This window comes from Capra hircus, chromosome 10 (genome assembly GCF_001704415.2).
Source record: "Capra hircus breed San Clemente chromosome 10, ASM170441v1, whole genome shotgun sequence".
Classification (NCBI taxonomy): Eukaryota; Metazoa; Chordata; class Mammalia; order Artiodactyla; family Bovidae; genus Capra; species Capra hircus.
The window spans coordinates 35,376,076-35,392,567 of record NC_030817.1 but is presented as its reverse complement, the minus strand read 5'-3'; the positions used below and the strand labels follow the sequence as shown (position 1 = coordinate 35,392,567).

The 16,492-nt window shown below is 45.8% G+C and overlaps 1 protein-coding gene across 1 annotated transcript in view; it reads right to left on the bottom strand.

The window, feature by feature from the left end:
• Window positions 6,871-16,492, bottom strand: part of ATG14 (autophagy related 14) — a 37,273-nt gene continuing 27,651 nt past the window's right edge. The window contains exon 10 of the mRNA XM_018054115.1: window positions 6,871-9,853. Within this exon, the coding sequence (XP_017909604.1) occupies window positions 9,547-9,853 (307 nt within the window). The 3' untranslated portion in view covers window positions 6,871-9,546. The remainder of the gene's footprint in view (window positions 9,854-16,492) is intronic.

Here is a 16,492-nt window from a genome sequence, read left to right as displayed (position 1 = left end):
GCCCAGGACTGTCTTTATTTCCTATTGGATGAGGTATTATTATCTATGCATGATGAGTTAATTGTTTAGAAGTCAGTGAGGATTTATTCAGACCTGTGTTCATGTAATGCTTGGTGGGGCTGAAAAGTATCTGGCCCCAGAAAGCTGCTGTGGAGGACCGGCAAGCTAGGTTGGCTTGAATTGAGTTGAGTTGAGTTGAGTTCAGTCGCTCGATCGTGTCTGACCCTTTGCGACCCCATGAATTGCAGCATGCCAGGCCTCCCTGTTCATCACCATCTCCCGGAGTTCACTCAGACTCATGTCCTTCGAGTCGGTGATGCCATCCAGCCATCTCATCCTCGGTCGTCCCCTTCTCCTCCTGCCCCCAATCCCTCCCAGCATCAGGGTCTTTTCCGATGAGTCAACTCTTTGCATGAGGTGGCCAAAGTACTTGAGTTTCAGCTTTAGCATCATTCCTTCCAAAGAACACCCAGGGCTGATCTCCTTTAGAATGGACTGGTTGGATTTCCTTGCAGTCCAAGGGACTCTCAGGAGTCTTCTCCAACACCACAGTTCAAAAGCATCAATTCTTCGGCACTCAGCTTTCTTCACAGTCCAACTCTCACATCCATACATGACCACTGGAAAGACCATAGCCTTGACTAGACAGACCTTGGCTGGCAAAGTAATGTCTCTGCTAATCACCAACAAAGCCTTGCAGCTGCATCAGCTCCCGGCTGTCAGGAAGCACTGGTGAGTGTTCCAGGGGCGGGGCTGATGGCAATGATGAAGACTGCACTGGTCCCACAGAAGGATGTGAAGGTGGAGGAAAGCTTTGGCCAGGACTGCCAAGCAGAGTGGGGCAAGGCTGGAGTCAAGGGAGCCAGGTTCGCCTGTGGTGGAGGTGGTGTGGCCACAGAGCGGCTGCTTTCTGCCCTTGCCCTTGGGCAGTAGCTGCTCCTCCCTGAAAAGGGGAAACTAAAACTAGGAAGTGTCTCTGGACGCTGAGCAAGCAGGCACATCGTGATACCACCGACACGCTCGGCTGGAGCCCTTCTGTGACAGGACCGTGCAGGCCGACTTCCCCCTCAGGCGGTTGGTGTCCTTCTCGTGACTCACCCCGGCCCACGTAAGGGCGAGTGCTTCCCATCCCCAAGGCTGAAGTTCCGGCACTAGTCCTTCCCTGTGGTGTGCTCTAAAGCGGCCGTCTCAGCGGGCCTCCCTGATGTGAGGTTTGTTTTACTCGATTCAGGAGTAAAGGGTGCACTCACAGGACTTCACACAGCTTGGTGTGCGGAAAGCGCCTAGTGTCTGTCAGCTTTCACTGTTATTGGCACGTGGTTCTGCATGAGCCCAGGGTGCTTCTCCCAGGTCAGCCATCCTGGATCTGGTTTTCATGTGGGACACAAAGCTGCGAGTGTGAGGGCCTGGACTGACAAAGAGCAGGAGACGAGAAGGCCCAACCCCATCTTGGCATGCAATTCTTTGGGTCCTCAGAAATCACTGATGACCCCTTTTGAACCCGACGCAAGACCCAGTTCCCAGGGGTGTCTGTGTGAATGGTAAGGGAACTTCAGGAGGTGGCGTCAGAGGGCGCCTCCTCCCTGGTCTTCGTTTCTGGATGAGATGAGTGTAGCTTTTCCCCTGAGGAGAAAGATGCTGTGCTTGAGCCCCCTAGTGCCAGGCTGGGGAAACCAGTTCACTTCTCGCTTCTGCAGCACCGCAGTGCTCCCTGCCTGACTGTAGAATCCTAGACTCATAAGAAAGGAAATACTGTGGCCATGAGGACCCTAGGCTCACCCCAACTCCGCCCCTGTGGGGACCCAAAGGAAGAAAACTTACTCCTTCAGCTTTTGCTCAGAGGGTCTGAAATACTTGGCCTAGCAGCTCTCTCCCACCCCTCACTTCACCGGTTGAAAGAAAATCCAGAAAGGAAAGGGCAAAAGGGCCAAGGTTAAACATGTTTTTCAGGCCTTGTCAAAATGACTCACATTAATATGGCCACGTAGAAGGCTCATTCACAATCGAGCACGTTCCCTGCCCTAGCACACTGACAACTCTGCATAGGAGGCATCTCCTTGGCAGCCCCCACCCTGTCCTGCCCAGCTGGTTTGCCTGGTAGTGCCTCTCTACTGCCTCTCGTGTGTCTGGACTCCACTCAGGGCTTGTGGAGGGCAGCTTGGCCGTGCCCTCGCTCAGCACCTCACACCCAGTGCACGCACGTGCCATAAAAACTTTTACACCTTTTGAGTCGTCATGTGGATGTGAGGGGTGCTGGCCAGCTCTGACTGCTCCACTGGAACTCCTAGTAGGAGAAACATGAAGAGGGATGAAGGGACCTGGGAGGAACTTTTCCTCTGGCCACGGCTGGTCCCGGGGAACTTTCTTGGTGAGGGTTGCTTCCGTAGCCGCGCTGGCAGTCTTGCTGGGTGACTGTCAGCTGTGTTTGGCATCATCTGGGCTTTGTCATGTTTTCCCTGGCAGCAGGTTCCTCTGAGCTTCCCGACTGCAGAAGGCTGTGAGTTGCTAGGTAAGCTTGATCTTGGAGTTCCCTTCCTGGATTCTGTCCAACCACCCTTCTAACTTGGACTTGTCAGGGCCTCCCTGCCAACCTTTATGAACTGGCCTGATTTTTTATTATGTGGGTCTTCCTGGACATTTTTCTCCCCACCCCCCCGCCCCCCCCCACTGCTTTACTAGCCTCTGTTCCTTCTTTACTCAGCAGACTGGCTATTCTTCCTCTCCTACCTCCCACAGCCTACCTCAAAAAGACTAAAGCCCGTCTGTGCCAAAACCCTGCTGTACCATAGACTGCACCAGTAACCAGAGCTGGTATTACCTAGCCCTTACTGTCAGGTACCATGTTGTGTTTACATAAAGGCATTCTCTGCCATGCACAGCAACTGGCACTCAGGGAATCTGACAGTTTCTATCCCGGGTGTTGCTTTGGGTTCAGACAAGCTAGTTCTGCAGTCTCCGTGACTGGCAAAAGGACCTTCATGGGAAATGTGCAGTCCCTTCTATGACATGCACCTAAGTGTGTGGCCATAGTTGGTGTCTGCATAACCTCATGGGAAGAGCAAACATCACTGTGGTACCCTTGGGGGACTTCCGGTGTATGTACATCTGACTCGTTTAGGCAAAACCCAGTTAGGCAGTAACACCTATTCTAGGTGGTTTGCTTGACCTGGTATTATTCAGTATCTCAGATGGTAAAGAATCTGCCTGCAATGTAGGAGGCCTGGGTTTGATCCCTGGGGTGGGAAGATCCCCTAGAGAAGGGAATGGCAACCCACTCGTCTTGCCTGGAGAATTCCATGGACAGAAAAGCCTGGCAGGCTCTAGTCCCTGGGGTCACAAAAAGTCGCACACAACTGAGTGACACATACATACATAATTTTAAAGGAGCAGGGCCACTGAAATTGGCAGTTGGGAAGGGAGTGGGAGCAGAGAGATGCCATCTCCTCTGCTACAACCACCCTGGTGAGACATGGTGCTCCTCTGACTGAGTGCAAAGTGAAACCTTCCCCTCTCAAACGCCCCTCATCTCCTCTTCACTTAGTAGAGAACAGACCTCAGAACAAACTAGTTTTGGGACCCGTTGTCTCAAATTCTTTTTGGATTAAGATTCTTTGGAGGCTATAAAAGTTTAAAATTAGAAACCTCTACTTAAGTGTTTTGCTTTTCTCTTTGGAATGACAAAACCCAGCAGGGATTAGGTTCAGAAGTCAGCATTTACGGAGAAAATGGCATACAGCTGAAATGAAGTCCTGCACGTCCATCTCCCACCAGTAGAGAAGGATACATGCCAGGCACAGTGGTGGGAAATGTGCAAGTCCTGTAAGAGGACTGGTGCTTGCTGAGTGATGAGCAGATCACGTCTCCTAATTAACTCGGGCAGAATCACTTGTGCTATTTTAATTATTGTCCTCCTTTACATCCACCTTCTCTACCACCCCCATCAGAGAATAAAACTGCTTTACTAACTGGTATTTTTAGATGTCTATTAAGTAGTATGAAGAGGTTGATAGAAGATTCAAAACCAGATTCAAAATCGATTATTTGCCAATCAGTAAAATGCAGAGCAAAGTTGTATCCGTTAGTGCCCTATCCATTAGGAGGGGAAACGGCCCGTCTGTGTGTAACCATGTTTGCAGCCCCGTGGGCAGGCAGGGACGGACAGGACTCTTCTGGGACAGAGCCATTGATGACCTCGGCTCTTCCTCACCAAGCCTCCTGTATGGGTAGCCAGGCACGATTCTGCTGCAGGGTGTGTGGCCTGCCACAAACAATTCTCCTTCCATCCCAGCCTGGGTTGATTCCTCTCCTAAGCAGAGACTGCTCTGGCTGCCCTGGCATCCAAGCTGGGACCTCTCACACCATCTTTCCCCAGGTCAGTATCCCTTCAGGCTTCCGATGTGTGCTCTGCGGAGGCTCTTTACTGCATACCTTCTCAACAGGGCTGTGGACACACCCCAGAAGAGTGAATTAAAGGAGGGTTTAAGTGTAAATAAAGGGGTAAGCCCTCCCCAGTTTTTGTGGCCCAGGGCAAGAATATAAATGAACCCTCCTACAGCCTCCCATCCACCGCTGTTTAATATTTTTCATGCTAATCAGATGAAATAGTATTTGGGGGTATCCTGAATTAAACTATATTATACATTTTACCTATTTCTTCTTACCTTTTTAATGAGACTACCAGAAAGTTTAGAATCACATATGTGGGCTACAATAAATATTACACTGGATGGCACTGCTATAGGTGAGTGTTTCTAAAACATTAGTGCACATATGTTTTGGGCATTAAAGGTCTTGGTCAAGAGCTTTCCAGACCTCAGCAGACTTTTTCTCCAAGGCCATCAGTGCAGCAGAACTTCCAATGTAAGCCAGTACCAGTACCCCTAAGCCAGATAATAGGTGTACCATTAGGGTGCAAGTCCAGGGTGCTAGACATGGTCCTTCCTACTCTGACAGCAACTATTACTGAATACATTACTGATGTAGAAGATATGCCGTTTCTATCATTATTAATCACCCTTTGGTTGGGAGATGTTTCTCTCCCATCTACTACCTTCCAAATCACTTGCCCCTCTGTTATTAAAATTAAAAGCCATCTACTTGCCTATGCTCTACAAATGTCTTCCTGATAATGTTTTAAATTTAGGGAAATAAGCTGCTGGGAAGGGCAGGAGAGCCCCTTCCTCAAAATCCAGGTGTCTCCTGAAGTCATAAAGTAAATGCTAAAAAGCCATGCCCCAGGGGGAGATGAACAAGCTGATATGGACCTGGAGGTATTAATGTGCCTTCACGACCTAGCTGCTTCCACTCTACTGACTCCCACCCCCTTTGCAGCTTACCTAGTGCTGCCAGATAGGAGAGGGCAATGGCACCCACTCCAGTGCTCTTGCCTGGAAAACCCCATGGACGGAGGAGCCTAGTGGGCTGCAGTTCATGGGGTCGCCAAGAGTCGGACACGACTGAGCGACTTCAATTTCACTTTTCACTTTCATGCATTGGAGAAGGAAATGGCAACACTCCAGTGTTCTTGCCTGGAGAATCCCAGGGACGGGGGAGCCTGATGGGCTGCTGTCTACGCGGTCGCACAGAGTCGGACACGACTGAAGCGACTTAGCAGCAGCAGTGCTGTCAGATACCTCCTGCCTATTTCTCACTTTCTAAAGGGACCATTTGAATTCTCCATCAGGTTTTCTCCCCACCAGACTATTACCTCATTCCTTCCTACAAAAACACAATAAAAAAGTCACTGATGCAGCTTTTGCTGTTTTCCCAACCCCTTTCTTCTAAAAAGATGGTCCCACTGGTCCTTTTTGGTTAAAAAAACAAAAACACTTCATCTTCGGAACTCTAAGCAGATGGTGAACGCTTTTTCTGGCGATACTTTCTCACCAGATCCTTGGAACGGGGTGCTACTGGTGGCTTTGAGTATTTCATAGCTGGGGTTCAGATAACTTGCCCAAAAGTTGGTTTCAAATTTCCTAGTGCATGCTGTTGAAGCAATTTTCAAATGACCTCCCAACCACTAAGGACAAATTTATCCTTAGTTCTTTCCATCTGCTTCTTCCCAGTTCCTGCATCAATCATGATCTAACTCTGAGGACTGGGAATCTGTGTGTATCCATTAGATGGGAGCATATTTTTAACTGTTATCTGGGGAGGTGCAAGGACTGACATGGAAGCACACACCCTATTCAGGACTCCTTCCATTTCCCTGCCTGTCTGCTGCTGCTGGCTGGCCTCTTCCTGCAGGTGAAAAAGAGAAGGGTGCCCACGGCAACAGTGCCTCAGCATTTGTCTGAGCTGCTCTTGCTGTTTCAGTCATCACTCTCGATATCCCCATCCACTTTGCACAGGGGCCCTCTCCACGGTAATCTAACCTGAAAGGCACAGATCACCCACCTGGGAGACTACATAGTTCCTAAAACAGAACAAAACACAGAGGGGGAGGATTCTGTTCTCACTGCTTGACAGATCGCCTCTAACATTTCCCTTTCTCTTTTTCTGAAGAAATCTTAGGCAGATTCCATATCGGCAACCTAGAGGCCCCATCCTTCCCTCCCTCCCTCCCTCCTTTAAGGGCTGTTGCAAGACACCAAAAGTCACTGCTGGTGATCCGCATCAAATGATAGCTACCAGACAAAAACGCATCTTCAGAGCAAGTATGCAAACAATTTTCAAGATGGGCCATTACTGTAATACCACTAATACTTTTTCAAAAAGTATTAACAGGCATTTTTCACCACGCGGCAAAAAATTCTTAAAAAAAAAATCCTATAGTTTGTATAAAATACTCCAGAGTTAGATCTCATTTTTGCTACCCTCAATTTATTATCAGTAGAAATGAGTAATCAGAGCTTGAAGAAGACGTACATATTTGCAAAGTACTGTTAAAAGATTTATTGCAATAATACAACAAAAGTTTAGAAAACGTTTATTTGTATGACTCAAACTGGTTTGGAAGTCGCAGAGCAGTGGGGAATCCCTGCAATGTGACGCCTCGAGGAGATTCTTTTAACAGCATGCCACCAGACGTTCTTCCCCATATTATCAATGCACGACTCCTTACATGAATTCTGTCCACTTCCCGATGTTGACATTGTTCTCCCCCTGAACTTACAGATGTGCAAAGCTTTTCTTCGTTACACCCCATTACAAAAACAGTCTTTAACAGACCATTTAAAGCAGCCTATATGGTGCCTGTGAGTTTTTCTAGTATTACCTTGTTTCAACAAATCATTTTACTATGGAATACAGGACCAAGTTCTATGGCTTTTTTTGTTTAGAAAAAAAAAAAACACAAAATACCAGCTTCAATTCTTTAAAAAGCTGTTTACATATGGTTCTGGCACCTCCATGAGAGATTTTAATGAGCAGCAAAGAGAGTAGAAAAAACAAACAGTGGTTGAAATGTATATTTAAGAATATTTACAGGGTGGATCCAGTGCAAAATAATGAAAACCAAAATATCTCAGCAGTGTTAAGCCAGTATGTTGGTGTTCAAAACCATTAAAGGTTTGATCATTAACCCTAAGTAAAGTGCCTCTATTTGATATTAACAACAACAAAAATACCCTATCAATCCCTACATTTCCCATATCCATGTAAGTTTTGTTGAATTACTCTAGTTTGTGATATCTTCTTCGTAAGAAGATTACTTGAGAAGAACCGTGACTGCTGTGCATTTTTTCAGCTAAAGTTGTTTTCTACCCCCAAGCCCCAAATCCCAGTGTTCCAAGACTAAGCTCTTTGAGGGTCTGAATGCCTAGACAACTCTCATCTCGTGGGATTTTAAGTTCATTTGGTATTTGTTCAAGTCTACCGCAGCCACCCTCTATGAACTACTCTACAGACATGGATGGATGGGGCGATTCAACCCAGCAATCACGAAAGCCAGCACTTAAAACCCGTACTGGCTGTAATAAGAACCCACAAGGGGAAAAGCCTGTTTCCTCCCTCAGTGGAAAATTCATAAAGTCAGGGAACTCAGGATTCCTGGGTAGGAATAAACATTCTTCTCTGCAATTCTACCCCAAACTCTACCAAACACTAAGTATACCAAACAGCAAGAGCTATATATAGCACCTCAGATTCGGAGGCAAAGTATCAACTATAATAATTACAACGAGAAAAGAAGCTAGGGTGGGACAAACCTCCGAGTGATTTATGAGGTACTATCATGCCAGTCACACTAACAAGACATGGTGATAACACCTGCTAGGAATTTTTCATAGGATTTCACTTGTAGTTGTTACATAGGATTTTTTTTGTAGTTATTAAAAATAAAAAACTACTTACATATTTGTACATAATGCCTCTCCACGGTTTTGTTATGAGATTGTCACCAAGAAAAGGACAAGACACATTAGCTGAAAATGATCTCTTGGTGAGAGAAAATTCTTTCCATCAGAGCTTTCCCAGGATAGAGAAGAACAGTATTAGCTATAATGATATGCTCTGCATTTCAGAGCAAAGGTAGTGTCCTTAGAGCAACAAAGACCTAGGAAACAAACAAGCAGGGTGGTTTTCCCTGGAGAAACCTGCTACTTACTAAAGCCCTTGGAAAGAAACTAGACAGCAGCAGAATGACCAGAGGCCACTTCAGTGGCTTTTAACCTGTGCCCAGGCAGGCATTTGGCTTCCATAACTGAACGACCTTAATGACTTACTTTTTACCCACAGAAAATAGTTCAATTTCAAAATGCACACGGAGTGGGTGGTAGGAGTTCAGTCTAGGTAAGAAGGAACTTAATTTCCCTCAAAACACAAGAAAACAGTTCTTAAATCTCTAGGACAGTATTGCAGCCAGCATCTCTTCTCTTCATGGATATGGGTCCTAAAGGAAAAAAGACCTCGGTTTCTTTGGTGTGTGGGGATAAAGGAAACGGGAATGTCCGACAGGCCACAACGGAGCAGCGTGAGTGAAGTCGCCTTTAAACTACCTCCCCCTCCAAAACCAGAAGAAGACTGAAAACCCACCCTTTTAAAACGAAACAAAAATCCTTGACCTAAAAACCGAACATGACCAAATTATAAAGAAACCACGTGTTTCAAATTGCCTGCCAATTCTCTGTACAAAAAATTAATGGCATAAAAACGAACTCATATTAAACAGTTTTCATCTTTCAAGTCCTAATCATGAAGAATCACTTCCTTGTGATTCAATCTCTGAAATGAAGTGTTTAGCAAGTCTTAGCATCACAAGAGATCAACATGTCAGCCATGTCTGTGGGGTCCATGCCTGGCCTCAGAGGGAGCTCCCTGCATTTCTGCCCCAACAGAACTGACCAAACAGGGCCTTCCTCCACCAGCACTGGTCTGGGAGAAGGACCTGTGACCCCTCTGTTCTGTTAATTATCATAAGCATGTCGGTCACCACCACTGCCCAGTTGACCAAGAGAAATGCTAGACTCCCTGTTTAAAAAAAACAACACCCCAACAGCTTAACCTCGTTTTGTTCCAGGCACTATCCGAGCTAAACACGTAATGTTTGCTAGAGAGTGGAAGAGGCGCTTTCTCCAGGTGGTAGTGGCGCCTCTTGGTCACTGCCCGTCAACGGTGTCCAGTGTAAGCTTTAAACCAGGAGGTGACTGAGGCTGCGGCCGATGAGATCATCCCACCTGCACTGCTGCTCGCGATGGGCGGGGACGCCTGGCTGCTCTGGCTTTGGGAGACTTCCACCGGCTGGGAAGGGATGTCACAGAACCGGGGGCTTGGCAGGTTCTCCCAGTCCGTGCCCAGGTCAGTTTCCTCGTCACTTACGTGCTCATCTCCACTCTCATCTGATTCTCCAGCAACTCCGGGATCCACAAATTCCATGGACTCCTCCAGGTCTGCTCGCACTTCAAAGGGTCCTGATCTATGGGCAGACAATGAGACAAGCACCACTCTCACAACAGAAGAGACGGGACGCGGGGGACCAGAGCCATCCCTGCACCCTCTGCTGGCCTAGAATTGAGTGCTTCTTTACCTAAGTAAGGGGCTTCCCAGGTGGTTCAGCGGTAAGGACTGTGCCTGCAGACTTGGGTTCAATCCCTGGGTAAGGAAGATCCCCTGGAGAAGGAAATGGCAACCCACTCCAGTGTTCTTGCTTGGAAAATTCCATGGACAGAGAAGTCTGGCAGGCTACAGTCCAGGGCAGTCGCGAAGAGTTGGACATGACTGAGTGCGCATCCAGTTACCTAAATAACGATGGCCATCCAAGTAGTGAATAGAACCACCACATGACACCTTCCTCAACTTGACCTACTTGTGCAGACCCTGAATGGAAAAAGCCCATCCACTGAGACAAGGCGTGCTTGTGAGTTCCTGTTTCAAACAACTGCTGTGTCTACGCATTCCAACGAGAGAATTCTAACAGTCAGCTGAGGTATACGCTGGTAGATTAGTGGAACAACGGAACTGTACAGGTGTTCTCTGCCTTATGTAAGCCCCCAGTTACTGAACTCCTAACACAGGGGCTAAATGATAGAGCTGTACGCATGTTAACAACGCCTCCTTGGATTTATGTCAACAGCAAGCTCTTGCACACATTTTAAGATATCATTACATAGTTTTCTAGGGACATATTTATAGTATTGAACGAGCTACAACTCTTCAAAATATAGTCATCTGGAATAGTGTGTATTTCTGTACTATATTTCAAGAGAAAGCTCTTTTTATTTCCCAAAGGTCCCCAATGACATCATCACCTCCAAACCAGGCCGCATTGGCTGTGACGGATCCTCAGCGCCACTGTGGAACCCGTGTCAACAGGCTCCACCCAGCCCCTGCCCCTTCTCCTTGGCCTCTTCCCAGCTCCTGCCTCAGGGGAGCCTTCAGGTAGGCCGTCACCCTGCCCACTGCCCTTCTGGGGGAGTTCCCTGCAGCCACTCACAGGATGGGACCAATCACGCCAGCAGCCCTTTTCTATCCCCTGTGGTCCCCAAGATAAGGACCAAGGCCTTGTTCACTGAGGAATTTCACTGATAGCGATTTAGGGGAAAATGACAGACATTAGCAAAAGTAATGGAGACATGAGAAAAAAGAATCGTAGAGCCTGTCATTTTACTTTATGGTCCAAAATTCTTTGCACCCTTTTGAATGCTAAAACCCTAGCACTAGCCTCAGTGCACCTCATCAGACCTGTACCTTCTGACTCACTTTTTTCAGGATCAGGCAACCTTCATTCTTTCAAGACAACCATGGTTCCTAGCTAGAACACAACAACAGTAATAGCTAACATTTCTATTCAGTCTAGGGGCTTTACAAGTATTAATTAAATTGGAAGCAGCACTGCAGGGCTCCCCCTTGGTCTGCAGTGAGCAATTTACTTTTTGAAGAGCCACTCAGACCAGGGGCTCCCAAGCTGACCAGGCTTCCATCCTGCCCAGCAGCCCTCACTGTACAAGAGGCAAGGGGAGGAAGAACGGAGAGATGTCTCTCCCCAGCAGTCTTTCAACCTCCTAACCACTGCACCAGCCTCTTAACTCTCAGTATCTCTTTCCTGGTTCCTGAAAAGGTTCTCCTTACAGTTCAGTCTTGTCCCCCTTCTCTTTTTCTTTTCTTGGACAGGTCTACCCCAAAGATGTTTTTTCAGATTCTTCTCCTCCCAGCTCCACTCACAAATACCCTCCAGCCTGCCAGAGCTCTCCGACTGAGGGCTGCTAAACTCTCACACTCATCTTCTCTGATGTCTGAGCCCACCAGTCTCAAAATACAAGCCAGCAGGGACTCTCCCCATCCTCCCTCATGCTCCTGCCTGCTATAACCAAATAAGCCCCCCTTTCCACCCTCACTGCCCTCCTCCAGCTCTGGTCCTGTCTACACCCCACCCCACTTCCTGGTCAGGGTCCCATCTCCACTCAACCTCCCTTCACCCACCTCGCTTACTGGGAGCTGCTAGCCCCGCTCCTCTTCTCATGGCAGCTGCCCACCAAGAACACAATTTAAGTGCCTCTGCCACCAAGAGGGACTTAGCCTTTGTCCCCATTTTCCTGAACACAAAAGTCTTGTATTCTGTTCTGTCCAGGGCCCTCAGCATCTACTGCCAGGTTCCATATCCCAGCGCCCTCACAGACCCTGGCCAGCTCTCCACAGCAGTCGCTTCCTCCCAGCCAGCCCAAGAGGCACAATCTGTTTTCTATTCCTTTCTGATGCTGCCAGATCTACTCTTGGGGTCCTTCTCGGCATGAGACTGCCATCATCCACGGACCTTCTCTTTAAGGGTTTTCCCAAGGAAACAGGCAGGAACGATGCAAGGTGGGGAAAATGACACTTCCTCCAGGCAGAGCTCCCTGCTGGAAGCCACCTGGACTCCAGTTTTCTGCTCAGAATTCCACAAAGCAGAGTCCAGCTGGCCTGAAGAAGGTGCCAAATTAAGTACTTCTAATGAAAAATAAGCCAGTAAGATGATCCCCAAAGTGACAAGTCAGAACAATTTTAGTTCTGACGAGTAACCTACATCTCTGAGAACCTGCAAGAGCAGAAGACATTTCTCCACTCAACTGCTCTCCCATCACTTCCAGCTCAGAGACGATCTGCCCAGCACACCCCAAGCCACACACACATCAACAAAGAACTAACTAACAGAATTAAGTCTTTTCACTTAATGTCTTTGGGAATAAAGATTATAAAATCATTCCTTTAATTTTCAGTTTAGCTGAATAACTGACATCCTTTTATTCAAGACTCTGAAGTTAAGAGTACTCATTTTTCACGATCCTGTAGGAAGTTAACTCTTATTGACTAAGGGAACAATCTTTTGGCTTTTAGGAAGCCATCATTTTTGGCTTTTAGGAAGTTTCTTTTGCAAAATATTTCAAAATTATTATCTGATAGAATACACAACCTCAAGAGTGAACCCTAAAGTAAGCTATAAACTTTGGATAAAAATGATGTGTTAAATATGGTAAAGGCTGGATCAGATGGGAAAAAAAAACAACAGATAACAAAATCCAGGGGGAAATTCTGATGAGGATAACTGCATGGTCTCAAAATGTCTCCTAAATGTCTGCTTACTAGTTGCAAGGAAGGAAAAATACAGGAAGTGTACAGAGGAGAAGCTGGAGAGCATCTGGACTAGGTGATGAAATTAACATCACCAGTGAGGGACAGACGGCCACAGTGGGCCTTGGGATGTGACAGCCAGCAGATATTCACCTAGGAGGCATTCCAGCCTGCAGTGTACACCTGATCCACGTTTCAAGGGAACAGCAAACTCAGAAGAAAAGCTCTATTTAAAAACAAACAAACAAATGGTAATGTCATGAAAAGCAAAATAGACTGTGGTAACTGTTCCAGATTTAAAGGGTAAAGAGATAATAGCAACTGAACAGTACATCCAACTCAAGACTGGATCCTGCACTCGGGGGCGGTGCTATCAAGGACGTTATCTGGTCCAGACAAAATGTGCATCTGGGCACCAGAGTACTGTATCAATTAGAGTTGTTGATGTTGGTAACTGCACTGTGGTTAAAAGCAAGAAAATGGCCCTATTTTTGAGAAATACATACTGAAGTCCTTCTAAGGGGTAACAGCCATGATCCATGTAACTTACCCTCACAGAGTTAAGGGAAAAAAGGTTTTGTGTGTGTTTGTATGAATTTGAAGATAAGAGACACAGAGAAACTGCACAGATGACAAAGCATACACGATGCAACACAAACAAAGGTGGATGTGGGTAAAGGGCCTAGGTATTTTTGTCCTATTTTTATTTTATTGCTATTTTTCTGTAAATTTATTTCAAAGAAGTTGTTTATTTTGGGCTCAGGATGGATCCTCAGTTCAGCTAGTCTTCATGGAAGCAGGCAGAACCCAGGTTCTTGCAACAACCTCTCTAAAGTCTTAATTCTGACTGAGGCAGGTATGAAGGGTGAAGCTTACTTCCCGCCCTTCTGGCCCACAGACGCGGATTCAGCATCCAGGTTGTGCGTGTGTACTCCCGGCAGGCCGAGCCCTCAAAGTGGAGGGCAGCCCAAAGAAAGCATCACACCCACCAAGGAGATCTGCCCTACGAGAACCGCGTTTGTGTTCCAGCAACACTGGGTATCATCAAGCCTTTCTACTTTTGCCACACTTACGACTGAAAACTACTGACAGAAAGCTGTTTAGAACAGTAATTCTTTATTCTTGATTGAGGCTGAAGATTTTTTCATTTGAATACCTCTTGCACGTCTGTGTGAAATTCCCGCCTAAATCCTTTGTCTATTTTTCCATTAGGTTTGTCTTTTACTGATTTGAAAGATTTCTTTAGTCTAGATTTTAAGCTGCTGCCTATTATAAAGGTTACAAAACACACCTGCTGCTTGTCTTTTAACTTTGTTCATGGTGTCTTTTACCTGAGACAGTTAGTTTTGACACAGTAAAATGTGTAACTCCTTCCCTTCATGGTTTCTGGGTCTTGTGGGTTGCTTGGGAACTCCCTCCCCACGCTGCCTTTCCTCCTAGTTCCTTTAGAGATTGTTTTTTTTTTTTTTAAATAAAGTAATAAGGTCTTTTATATCATCTGGAATTTATTTTTACATATGGAATGCAGTATGATTCCAACTTTTCTCCCACAGAAATACCCACCTGGCCTACCACCATTGAGCTGCTACTGTTATCCGACTCAACATGCCACCCCATCATCATCTATGATGTTCACACACACACACACACATTCACACACACACACACACACACACACACGCGCGCGCCTGTTTCTGGACTTTGTTCTCTCCCTCTAAGTGCTCCACCTATCTGCATGCTGTGAGCAGGGAATAAAGGTTTTAATTACCTTCATACTACGTTTTAAAGGAGCCAAGCCCATCCCTTGTTCTTTTTTCAAAATTTCCTTTCAGACTGCGCTTCTAGCTGAACTTTGGAAATCAACTAAAGTTCCATGAAATATCTGTTGAAATTTCCGATCAGGTTTCCTTTTGGGCAGAAATGGCATTCTTACCATACTGAGCCTTCCCATCCTAGAAAATGCTAAGGGCCTTCACAGCCTCGGGCTTACTTTCATTCAGTTCAATACCTCATACAGTGCCTGACAGACATTCTGGAAATATATGCTGAATCATTTTTTAAGTTCCATATTTTCTTTATATAGGTTTGCAAGTATTTGGTAAGGATTATTCTTAGATAATTTATATTTTTTGTTGCCACAACAGAAAGGACCTTTTATCCATTACATTTTCTAACTAGCTGCTGTTGGCATATAAGAAAGCAATTGCTCTTTGTATGGTGAACTTGTATCTAGCCACCACTGAACAATCAATGCCAACAGTTTCTTAGTTCTCCTGGATAACCAGTTTGATAATCATACCATCTACATTGTCACCTTTTTCCCAATATAAACACACCTTCTTTGTAAAAATGTTCTGCCTTGGTCAGGCTTCCAAAGCAGTAACACAGCAGTGATAGTAGGCATTCTTGGCCTTTTCTGACTATAAGGGGGAGACTCTATTAAATATTTACCTAAGTAACATGTCAGTAAGTATACTGGTTTTTGATGTAGGTTTGTAGTAAATATCCTTTATTAATAACCTATTTTAAAATTTTTAATAGTTTCCTTTAATTATTAATGAGAACTGAATTTTATTCATTGCCTTTTTCTCATCTATCATGTCAGTCTTACACAGGTCAAGCAGTTGGCCCACTGTCCATATATATTGGCTCAAAACATATTAGCTGTTATCATCAAAGATAAATTTCCTCATGTGGAATCCTTTACAAATAATGTATAGAGAAGACAGCAGCAAACTCACAAAAATAGGCATCAACCACTAAAAACGGGATGGCCACCTTAACAGGTTCCTGTGGCCTGTGAACTAATGCATGTGATTTAGGGTGAAGCAAATAACCTCCATACAAAATGATGTAGAATTCTAGGTATAGGTGCAGTGCCCTGGAGAGATTTCACAGCTTTCTCCAGAAGGGTCTATGTCCCAGAAAAGTTAAGCACTGTTTTAGGTGGGGGGAGAGTTGAGAAGACACACAAGACAAGGTTAAGAGCAGATGACCAAGATTAGGCTCACTGCAGTTTGGAGGGAGCCAGGCACCCTGGTCAGTGGAGGGGTCTCCCCTAGAGCTGTGGTTTCAGTATTGAAGAAAATGAATGATGGGGGAGGGAGTCCCAAAGAACTTTCCCACCTTTTATTTTCCTTTGTTCTCTTTCAAAAGTTCAAATACATTAACCAAGTCATATCTGCAGAAATGTACAGGCCAACTTCTCAGAGCAAGGGAAAAAGATAAGCACCCAGAGAATGGATGCATGGATGGTCCCAAAGATAAGTCCCATCTATGCTGTGCTCTGTGGGCTTAGAGACTACAAAGATCACACAGACCAGACCTGATTGGTCATTCTGGTGAACTTACTCCTCTTTTCAGGATAATGGGGTTTCAAACTAGTTCATCTCATAAACTTTCCAATACCCTTTATCTCCAACAAATGGCGGCCAGATGGACTCAGCGACGAAAAGAAAACAGGGAAGGATCATTATGATGGGAAAGAATGAAAAGGCACAAAAGAAAATGC